Below are 11,737 nucleotides of genomic sequence, written 5' to 3' on the forward strand. Positions count from 1 at the left end.
TGCATACCCAGGGCAGTGGCAGGTGTGTAACCCCAAGCCTTGCACACCCAGGGCAGTGGCAGGTGTGAGACCCAAACCCTGCACACCCAGGGCAGTGGCAGGTGTGTAACCCCAAGCCCTGCACACCCAGGGCAGTGGCAGGTGTGTAACCCCAAGCCCTGCACACCCAGGGCAGTGGCAGGTGTGTAACCCCAAGCCCTGCACACCCAGGGCAGTGGGGGATGTGAGACCCAGTTTTGCACACCCAGGGCAGTGGCAGGTGTGAATCCCAAACCCTGCACACCCAGGGCAGTGGCAGATGTAAAACACAAGCCCTGCACACCCAGGGCAGTGGCAGGTGTGTAACCCCAAACCCTGCACACCCAGGGCAGTGCCAGGTGTGTAACCCCAAGCCCTGCACACCCAGGGCAGTGGAGGCTGGCACACCCTCCCCACGAGGCACTGAGGCTGCAGTCACTCCCAGCTCACAGCAGCCCTTCCCAGCCAAGGGCAGCTCCCCACAAACACAGCCCTGTCCCAGCACAAATCCCTTTCTCCAGGGCACACAGGCTCAGAGGAGGCTCAGGAACGCAAAGCTCAGCCCCAAGGCTTTCAGCCCCAAGGCCTGTGACCCCACTGAAGCAAACATGACACCCCACTGCGACCTCCAGGATCTCCTGGGATTTTCAGGAGGGAGGAGCCCAGGCAGAGGGCTCTGTGGGAGCACCTGAGGTGCTGGGCAGCTCCACCAACACTCTGTCAGAGGAACGGTTTCTGTCCTTAAGAAATTACCCTTCACCCTGAGAACATGGCAAACAAATCAAATGTGAGATCCTGGCACATTTATTGGAACCAGCCTTTTAGAGAGGAATTTATGACCTTGTTGTATGCCCTGACTTGCAAAAGCATGGCCAGACATCAAGACTGTCAGGTCACTGTTAATAAGGTATTTTACACCTCTAATACAGAGGATTTTGAGTCAAGACTGAGCCCCTTCTCCAGCATTCAGCCATGATTTGTATCCAAAACACCCAGAATGGCTCTGTGGGAGACAAATGCCACATAAACACCCACAGACCTCTTGGTACCTGTGGCACAGAGACACCAGGGCACGAGCAGGACATTGCCATTTTTAGCTCTACACCTGCACCGTGCATCCATGGAATGCTGCACGCCCCAGCTCCCTGCCTGCTCCAGACAGGCAGAGAAGGACATGCACAATGAGTAACAGCGCTGGTTCAGCTGCCCATGAGGACAGAACGGCACTAACTGTTCCTGGGCCCAGCTCAGAGGCTCCCTGGCCAGCCTGGGCCAGGGCTGTATGTCCAGCTCCCAGACATACCTATTGTGGCGAGGAAGGGGACTTCTCCTATAAGACAGATCAGTCACAAACAGGTTAAGCAGGAGCGACAACGCAGACCAAAACAAAAATCAAACCGAGCACGGGGCAGGCAAGCAGCACAGATCACTTGGCAGAGTCAGTGGGGACACATTCCAGGCTCTAGGGCTGAGCTCAGAGTTAAGTGCAGGACTACTGCCCACATGCACACACAGCAGGCACTACCCACCTAATCCTGGGCAGCAGCAAGGCAGGGACAGGGGAGGAGGCAGCTCCAGAGCCCTGCTGGGCTGCCCAGCTGGCTGCAAACCACGTTTGCTTATTGAAAATAAGGGACGTTCATTCCATTCAAATGGTCCTGAAGCTGGAACCATTTCATTCCTGTGTGTTAAGGCAAAGAGGCAGCAGGACACTGCTGACAAACCACACTGCAGACAGGTGCCTGTCCCAGGTGCTGGTAGGATTGGAATAGGAAAGCCCCTGAGAGTGGGTTATCCCTGATAAATCCACCTCAGACAGAGCAGATATGAATACAAGTAATTCCTAAAAACAACCAACCATCCTCAAACAACTTTGTTTTGCCTTTTAAATGGCTCTTGTGTGTAAAAACAACTCAGTCAATTCCAGGAATGCTGCTAGATTGGAAACATCACATCCAAACTATTGAAATTTGTGGACAGGAACAATCTCTGCTTAATTTTTTTAATTGTTTACTTTTATTGACTTTTGATTCTCATTTTTTTGCCTAGTGTTCTCAAAAATAGTGATTTCAAGGCCAAAAATAGTGATTTCAATTGGACACTGGGGCTTGGAGCAGCCTGGGACAGTGGAAGGTGTCCCTGCCATGGCAGGGGTGGCACTGGATGATTTTAGGGGCCCTTCCAGCCCAAACCACTCCAGGATTTTATGCTCCCATGCTGCTGTTCCCTTGGGAAGAGGACTGTAACTTTAAAACACCCAGGTTAAACCACTCCTGGGATGTCACAGGGATATTTTCATCCCAGTACCAACAGCTCCAGGGGCAGTTTCTAAGTGCTTACACTCCCCATTTTTGGAGCAATGGAGAGCTGAGCATTTACTAGGATCTGTAGTGCCTCATGCTTTCCCAGTCATAACTAAACCAAATAATCAATACAGCAACAAAGATTTATGTTTCACAGATGTGAGACTGATCCTGGTTCATTTTCTCAGTCAGACAGCAAGGAAATAAAAAAGGAGCCTCAAACTTGTAATTAACTCCAACTACAGACCCAAAACCTTAAACTTGGCCAACTCCTCTTTAAATTTAGAAGTGTGGGGGTGTCTCTTAAAAAAGCTACCATCAGCAAAACAGGAAAAAGTTCCCTCTTCCCATCTCCACTGCCTTGCCTGCCCCAGTCTCCAGGAAGGATTAAACTTTAGGTAGTTTGCACAAGCAATTCATGTGCTTGGTTTCATGCAAAAGGTGTATAAATAAAATAAAATACAAATAAAAACTTACCAGCCCTGTTCATTCTTATATTTGTAAGCAGCACCAAGAATGTGACATAATGTACCTCCAGCTTTGAAATCCATGAAGCACTTTGCCTGGAACCCAGAAAACAAGGAAAAACAGTGACATTGACTTTTATGCAATTATTTTAAACAAATACAAGGGTTAGCTGAGTTTTAGACATAGAACATATCAAATGAAAAGTTAATTTTCAGATGAAACACTTCTGGAGTTTGAGGTTTTCCTTTCAGAATGTTTCCTGAAGATTAAATGTATTTGGATTAGGCAGAATTCTTTGTGTTTGCAGGAATTTGATGTATCTGAAAGCTCCAAGCAGAGCTGTAAAAATCCAAAGCACTCTTTGAACACCCATTTCATAGCAAATTAAACCTCACATTGTAGCTGTCAGGGAAGCAGCTCTTCACCTGTGTGAGAGCATCAAACCAGATCATGAGGAATGAGCAGCTGAAGCAGAGCTCAGCTATCCCACACTCCATCCATCCATCCATCCATCCATCCATCCATCCATCCATCCATCCATCCATCCCCAGGGAAAGCTGGGTGTCAGGAGCTGCACACCTGCCCTAAAACACCAAACCCAGCTCATTTCTGCCCTTCATTATTATTGTTGTTGTTGTTATTATTATTATTATTATTATTATTATTATTATTATTATTATTATTATTATTATTATTTAATATTATTACTACTACTACTGTGCTTCCCAGTAAATATAAAAAACCTGTACAAGGCACAGGGCAGAATGTGGGGAGGTGCTCCAAGGCCAGGCTCTGGTTCCCACCAGGGCTGAATGTTGGGAGTATGACAGACCCCCAAAGAGCAGCAACTGCTGAGGATGCACTGAGGAGCTGTGTCCTGCTGGAAGGAACTGAGATCCACGGGCTGTAAATGAACCTGAGCAAATTTGGCCAGATTAGAGCTTTGAAGCAGTGAGAACAAACACAGGAACAACATATTTATGATGCCACTGCAATGTTTATGGCCCATTTTTAAGATAAGACAAATTGATTTAAGGCTCAGGAGCACTCCAGTGGTTTATGCACTTGAGGAACGTGGGCAGGTTTATGGTTTGTGCTGCCACATCCAAATAAAGCTTTGCAAAGCTCCCCCTGTCCCTGAAGCTTCCCACCAGCACTGAGGCACCAGGAGAGGTGGTGAGATCCCAATGGCACCTTGGGGTGCTCCTGGGTGCTCTCCAAAGCACCAGGAGAGCCACAAAATCCCAAAATTATTTGGGTTGGAGAGACCTTAAGGTTCAGCCAGTACCCCCTGTGCTGTGGCAGGGACACCTCCCACTGTCCCAGGCTGCTCCAGTGTCCAGCCTGGCCTGGGCACTGCCAGGGATCCAGGGGCAGCCACAGCTGCTCTGGGCACCTGTGCCAGGGCCTGCCCACTCTCAAAGGGAAGCATTCCTTCTAAAATTCACCTGGGAATTGTTCTGGGATTCACCCCACAAGTGAAGGAGTGTGCACACCCCACCCTCATGGAGAGGGTACAGGGGCAAACACCTGGGCACGGCAGCACAGAACAGAACAAGGACTGTCCTGGCACATGCACCACAGCTACAGGAGCTCTGCCAAGTTTCCAGGCCAAACTCAGCTTCCATGGGCTCCAGCCTCCTCACCGGCTGGAAACGGTCCCAGCTTTGTGCTCCCACCCCAAAGAGCCCCAGAGGCACAGCCCCAGTGCCAGCACACATCTGTGCCAACGCTGAGCACACCCTGACAGGATCAGGGCACTGTCCTGGCCCACAGACCCCCCCAAAGCACCCAGCTGGCACCAGGCTGGCACCCTGCCCTCCTCTGGGGCTCACACTGCCCAGGACAGGATCTAGGTGTGGGCAGGGCTCCAGGCTGGCACCCTGCCCTCCTCCCAGCTCTGTGGGGCTCACACTGGCCAGGACAGGAGCCCTGGGTGAGGGCAGGGCTCCAGGCTGCCCTTGGGGAGCAGCATCCCCACAATGCTGATGTTTGGCTCCCTGGATCCCAGGGCCTGAGAGCCACCCCAGGCCAGCAGGACACTGCCTGCTGCTGCTGCAGAACGTGGCAAGGGCACTTCTCAGCCCTGGCAACCTCCCAAGTCTGGAGTTTAATCACCAAAACACCTCACGGCAGCTTGTTTGCCCTGGAAAGTGCATTTTACTCACTCAGTTTAGGATGCACCAGTCCAGATTTGACTTAAAACTGATGAACTACACTGAGTTCTAGCAGAAATGGAAATGTTCCCACAGCATTCCAGAAACCATTTCAAATATAGAAAGAAGCTGTATTACAGTGCAATCGTGCACTAAGGAGGGGTGTGCTACTCCAGCCCCTCCAGAGGGTGCACAGGAGGAGTTTGGGCTGGGGCAGGGATGTCCCAGGGCCCTGGACACGTCCCCAGAGCACACACAGAGCTGTGGCAGCAGCGAGAGCCCCAGCAGAACACAACACAATACTCACAGGAAGCTTTGTGAAGGCAGGATTGGTGACATGTTTTCCAAAGGCATCTTCCTGGAATTGCAGCAGCTGCACCACCAGCCCAGCCAAGGTTTTATTGGTAGGAGCATCTGCCTGAACGTACTGCAAGACAAGAAACACAGTTTGTGGGGACAGGAATGCTTCCCCCTGCACCTGCAGAGCAGAGCTGGAGCATTTTGGGATCCCTGGGAAGGGCTGCAGGGGGCTTGCACAGGAGGAGCACCCAGCAGAACCATTTTCCAGCTTCAGGCTGAGCCTCCAGCACTCACCTGAGGCTGAGCTCCCAGCTGGCTCCAGACAAGGATTAACCACTCAGCCCCCAATAAAGGACCAGGCTCGTGCTGCCCACACACACACAGAGCCTCCTGCTCTAATCAACTCCCAGTTAATCCTCAGAGCAGCCCTTGGTATAAATAGGATGTCCTGCACAGAGGGAAAAGCTGAGCCACACAAAGGCACTTGTGATGTTTTGGGATAGCCTGAGCAGCTCCCAAGATTCAATAAAATTACATTAACATTGGGAATGTAAAATCACAGCATGAAGCATTAAACCCCTCCCATAGTGCTGAGTTTTTGTCACCCCTGAATTCAATATTCACTCACTGGATGTCACCTCCTTGCTGTGCCAGGTGACAGCCAAGAGGAGAACAAACATCACTTTTCCAGGTAGAACATGGAGCAATTTGAGCTGCCCCAGCCTCTCAGCTGGGTAACTCTCAGCTTTTCCTCTTCTCTCAAATCAGATTCTGCTAAAACCCCTTAAAAAATGAGTTTGAGACCCAGACCCTCAAAGTTTTAAAGCTGTGGTGCCAAATACCAGTCAAACCTCACTGAGCTTTGCAAAGCATCAGCTGCAAAGCCAAAGGCACCACAAAGCCACAGAGCGAATGGAAACAATTACAATGTCAGTGTCTGACCACCCTGAGAGGTGAATTCCCCCAGCACTTTCTCAGGAGCAGGCACATAGCTGAGAAATTAAATCTTCCCAGCTCAAAGGACACAAATTCCCCCGAGGCTCCCCAGTGTCCTGTCCTGGTATAAATCCTGAACCAGAAACACGAGCCTGGAAAGGACTGAAGGCTAACATTTCAAAGCTGCATTTCAATTTGCCCTCTTCCCTCCCCCAGGAACTCATGTTTTAATTACATCAAAATCACAGAATATCCTGAGTTGGAAGGGATCCACAGAGATCACTGAGTCCAACTCCGGGCTCTGCACAGGACTTTGGACAAGGGGGAACGGCTCCCCATGGCCAGGGGGCAGGGCTGGGTGGGATCTTGGCAAGGAATTCCTGCCTGGCAGGGTGGGCAGGTCTGGCACAGGTGCCCAGAGCAGCTGTGGCTGCCCCTGCATCCCTGGCAGTGCCCCAGGCCAGGCTGGGCAGGGCTGGAGCACCCTGGGGCAGTGGGAGGTGTCCCTGCCATGGCAGGGGTGGCACTGGGTGGGCTTTAAGGTCCCTTCCAACCCAAACCAGTCTGCGATTCTAAGAACCTCCTTCAAAAAACAAACCCAGAAGAAGTGGCATCCTTGTACTGACTTAATATATATTATTTTTTTTTCAGATATTTTCCTTCAGAAGGAAAATTACATGAGAATGCACCTTGCAGAGCCTATTCTTAGACAGGTGAACTTTTCCAGGCAGTCATTCCTTTTCCTGCAGCTCCCATTTTTACCTCCTGCAGGAGGCACTGACAGCTGGAAGCAATAAAGAAAGACAACCCCTTCTCATCCTGCCTTGCACTGCCACTATCCTGCAGATCCTTTTAATGAGGAGCCCATTACCTTGCCTGAGGTTCCCTGAACAATAAGGGGGAAAACCCTTCAAAAAGAAGCCCAAGACTCCCCTCCATCATTTCTGCATCCTAATGAGCAGCACAAATGGGTTTTTAAGCAGTAAAACACAGCAGACAATTTCCCAATCACAGAAGCATCAAGTCTAACACAGCTCCAGGTTCTCCCCTCACGTCCACAAAAAATGATCCTGCAGCAAATAAAGGTTTCTAAGCAGTGAATTCCAGAGGACAGAACGATGCCCTGTTCCATAAGAGGATTTTGCTCTCCTGCTGAATTGCCAAGCCCCATGGACACAGCAGAGTTTTCCAACCTTTCCACAATAATTAGAAACACAAAGCCACCCCCTATCTTTAAGCAGAAAACGTGTGCTCGGGAAGCAGAGTGCGAGCAGCAGCAGAGGGAATCTCTGCAGCCAGAGCTGCACTGCAGCTGCCCTGGGAGCATTTGTCACCGATGGGGGACACATCCAGGCTGGCTCTGATGTGGGCACTGACCTCAAACACCCCTTCAGCTCTGCTGTGCACACACCTTCCCCACACAAAGGGCACTGCAGCCACGCAGGAGCCACGGGAAACCCACACTGAAAGGCTTTGATCTGGTCAAACAAACCCCTGCTCCCCTCCACAGGGGAGACAGAGACAGACCCCTGCTCCTTCCCAAAGGGGAGACAGAGACAGACCCCTGCTCCCCTCCAAAGGGGAGACAGAGACAAACCCCTGCTCCTTCCCAAAGGGGAGACAGAGACAGACCCCTGCTCCTTCCCAAAGGGGAGACAGAGACAGACCCCTGCTCCCCTCCAAAGGGGAGACAGAGACAGACCCCTGCTCCCCTCCAAAGGGGAGAACACAGCAGAGCTGCACACAGACCCTCCCTGGATCCAAGCCCAGGGACACTGCCAGGGCAGCCCTGGGGACAGCAGGTGGTGCCAGCCTGGCACGCTGATGGCACAACTGTCCCCAGCAGCTGCCAGTGCCAGCCCGTGCCCTGCTCTGGGATATTCCTGGCAGGGAGGAGGAGATGCCAGCTCTGCCTGGAGCTCTGCCCTGCAGACCCTCCCTGGGCAGCAGCCCCAGCTCAGGGATGTGATCAGACCTCTCTCCCTGGGCCAAGGGCGTCCCAGCTCTGCCCCAGAGCTCCCCGTGCTGAGCCATGCCCTGATCCCTCTAACCAACATCCCACCTGCTCCTTACCAACCTCAGCACCCTCCTCCTGCCCCCCAAAAATCAACTGCTCCAGCCTCGTGTGCCAGAGGGACAGAGCTCCCAGGGCCAACAGATGGATATGGATTTGGATATTGCCCCGGACATGAACAACACACCAGGAGGGCTCCTCAGGGAGCTCAGCTGCAAGGCCAAGGCCAGGGGCTGCACTCTTCATCAGGCAGCTGCTAAACCACTCCCAAACTACCCTAGAAATAGGTCTTACACACAATAAATAACTGCTTTGGGACACCCCATTTTGACATGAGGTATGTGGCTTACTGAGAAAGGAACTGCCTAAACAATGCACAATGTTATAGGTAAATGTGCATTAATACAACAAAAAGAGAACTGCCCAGTTTACCTCTGAAGTGTGAATTTCCAAGTAACTATGGTGACATCAAGGTGCCCATTACAGTCTGCCCAAATTCCTCTGAACAAGGGATGGAGGGACAGGGCACAGGGAATGGCTTCCACTGCCAGAGGGCAGGGATGGATGGGAGACTGGGAATTGGGAATTGTTCCTGTGAGGGTGGGAAGCCCTGGCACAGGGTGCCCAGAGCAGCTGTGGCTGCCTCTGGATCCCTGGATGTGTCACGGACAGGGCTGGGAGCAGCCTGGGACAGTGGGAGGTGTCCCTGCCACGGCAGCGGTGGAATGGGATGGGCTTTAAGGTCCCTTCCCACCTCAACCATTCCAGGATCCTGTGAGTTTGTTCTGTTGCAGTCTGTCAGAAGCCCCAGGACCCCAGACCCATTCCCAGCTCCCAGGGAAGCAAGGCTCCAACATCCCCACTGCACCCACACTGCTTGGGAAGGAGCTGGGCACCTCCTGCATCCCCTGATGCTCAGGAACAACACAAACCAACTTTCAGACATCACACACACAAACTGGGAGCAGGAGGGAGCCTGGAATAAATCAGCTCAGCACAATATCAATAATTACATTTTCGGTCATTGTGCTTGGTGCCTCTCAGTGAGTTTTTCAAGGTGCAGTGTGAGTCTTCCACACTACTACTGAAACCTCTTTTGTTCTTAGTTGTACATTGGAGACACACAGAGCTCCCCAACATCTGCTGTTTTCTAGAGGCACAGAGAGCTCTCCACCAGCTGCTGTACTCTGGAGACACAGAAAACTCTTCCATACTAAAGTCTTGTCTAATCTAGGGACAAAATGAGCAGTTCTGTAAATGCAGTGCCCCAACTCTCCCTGCCCTTCAGGACCTCTGGATCCCAGCTGAGCTCAGTGCTGCTCAGGGATTCTCTCCAGCTGGTCCCCAGTGTCCCTGGAGCTGGACACACCAACTGCTGCTGACAGCTTCCCCACTGAGATGCACCAACATCTATTTTTAAGAGCATATACTGGACAAAGGCCAGTTAAAATCACCATGCACCTCTCTGGAAGGAGCCACGCACCCACAGCAGGATGAGAACAGAACAAGATGAACCAGAGTCCATTTACAGCACATCCAAAAGGCAACCAGCCTTCCCTCTGCAGTGTTAAGGCTCTATCTCTAAGCATTGGTATCAACTTTCTTGTTTCCTCAAGCCAAAATCACTTTTCATTTTTTAAAAGGATTGTTAGGATTGTCACAGCAAACATTCCAAAACTCACTTGCCCTACAGAGTCTCCTTAGCCCAACTCTAATTACCTTCCAGAGCCACAAGAAATAAATATCTATTTTTACAACAATTTCTAACATAATAAGATAATTTCTATAATATAATAATATAATTTCCATAATATAATAATTTCTATAATATAACATAATTTCTATAATATAATAATAGTAATAATAGCAATAATTTTATAAGCAATTTGAAAGGAGGGGTTTTTTCTCCCTTGGCTCCCATTGCTGCACCACACTCCCCTGCCCAGCCTGGCAGGGTTCAGAGCCACACAAACACTTTCTGTGCTCAGCAGGGCACCTGGGCCGGCTCAGAGCAGCGATTTCCCGGAATCCCGGGGCTGCTCGGCCCGGACAGGGAAAGGGAAAACCACGGCTCCTGCAGGGCGTGCGACAGCCCCGCAAGCGGAACGAGCCAAACCGCACAGATATTCTGTTCCATCGCCTGTCAACACAAAGAGCCCGAGCTGCTGCTTCAGAGCGCTCCCCACGCCCCGATCCGAGCTGGAAGGACTGGAAAAACAAAAACACAGCCGAGCCCCAGCTGCCTTCACCCCGCAGCGCCCGGCTCAGATTGCCGGGTCAGATTGCCGGTCTCAGATCCTCCGCCACACAAAGGGCCCAGCCAGCAGCCGGTGCTGCTCCGCGGGTGACGGACACCGGGCCGGCCCCGGAACCGGGGGCACGCGGAGACTGTGCAGCTGGGGCCGTGCAGCATCCCCGGTACCGCTCCGGGCCCAGCAAAGCTCCTCCAGCTCCGCTGCAGCGCCGGGCGGAGCCGCTGCAAAGTTACACCGGGGCATTCCTCACCGCACCGAAATGAAGTTATAGAATCAGCACATGGGAAAAAACCAAAACACATTAAGAAAGCGAGGCAGCCGAGGGGAGCGAAGCGTGCGGGGAGGAAGAGGAGCCCAAGGGCAGCAGCGGCGCTGCCGCGGGCGAGCTCGGGGCAACACGCGGGGCCGAACGGGGGCCCGAACGCGGCTCCGGGGGATTTTCCTCCTTGTCCTCCCTTTCCCAGCGCTCCCGACACCGCCGGGCCGCGGCTGGAGCGAAACCCAGCGGGGCCGGGACCTGCCCGCACAGGAAAGTCCCTGCCCGGGACGGGCGGGCCCCGGCCGGGCCCCCGCGGGCAGCAAGAACGTCCCGGGGCCACCGGGGCTGCCCCAAACACGGCCGCAGGCAAGGAGGGAGCGGAAACGTGCCCGGGGCTGCCCCCGGCCCGGCCCCGCGCCGCGCCCGCCGCAGCGCCGAGGCCGCGGGTCACAAAGAGCGGCGGAAACCTCCGGCCCCCCCGTCCCGTCCCGTCCCCCGCCCGCCCGGTGCCCGCCGCCCCCGCCGGGCCGCACCTTCTTGTAGTGCTTCCCCAGCCACACGCGGACCGAGTCGAGCTGGGACACGGTGTCGGGGCTCTCCCAGAACTTGCCGGCGGGGCCGCCGTCCTTGCGGCGCGCCGCGGCCAGCGCGGGGCCGGGCCCGCCCGCCGGAGCCGCCGCGGGGCCGCTCCCGGGGCCTCCGCCCGCCGCCAGCGCCGCCGCCGCCATTGTCCCCGCGCGCCCCGCGCCGCGCATGCGCCGCGCCCCGGCCCGCGCCCCGCCCACCCCGGGAGCGCGCCCGGGACCGGAACGGGAACGCGAACGAGAACGAGCTCGGGGGTCGGAATGGGAACGCGCACGCGATCGCGAGTGTGCTCGGGGATGAGAACAGGAACGCGAACGGGAACGTGAACGTGCTTGTGGATGTGATCGGGAAGGCCAGCGGGAACGCGCGCGGGAACGCGCACGCCGCTCATGCGAAGCTCCGCCCCTCCCGGCCCCGCCCCTGCCCCGGGGCGTCCTCGCCCG

At 53.8% G+C, this 11,737-nt stretch overlaps 1 protein-coding gene across 1 annotated transcript in view; it reads right to left on the reverse strand.

Moving 5' to 3' along the window:
- The window catches only part of SMARCC1 (SWI/SNF related, matrix associated, actin dependent regulator of chromatin subfamily c member 1), a 68,050-nt gene extending 56,559 nt beyond the window's left edge, over positions 1-11,491 (reverse strand). Inside the window, exons 1-3 of the mRNA XM_058809703.1 lie at positions 11,243-11,491; positions 5,253-5,372; positions 2,799-2,884 (exon numbers count right to left, since the gene is read on the reverse strand). Of these exons, the coding sequence (XP_058665686.1) occupies positions 2,799-2,884; positions 5,253-5,372; positions 11,243-11,464 (428 nt within the window). The 5' untranslated portion in view covers positions 11,465-11,491. The remainder of the gene's footprint in view (positions 1-2,798; positions 2,885-5,252; positions 5,373-11,242) is intronic.
- Between the last annotated feature and the right edge of the window lie 246 nt (positions 11,492-11,737).

Source organism: Ammospiza caudacuta, chromosome 1, assembly GCF_027887145.1.
Source record: "Ammospiza caudacuta isolate bAmmCau1 chromosome 1, bAmmCau1.pri, whole genome shotgun sequence".
Lineage (NCBI taxonomy): Eukaryota > Metazoa > Chordata > Aves > Passeriformes > Passerellidae > Ammospiza > Ammospiza caudacuta.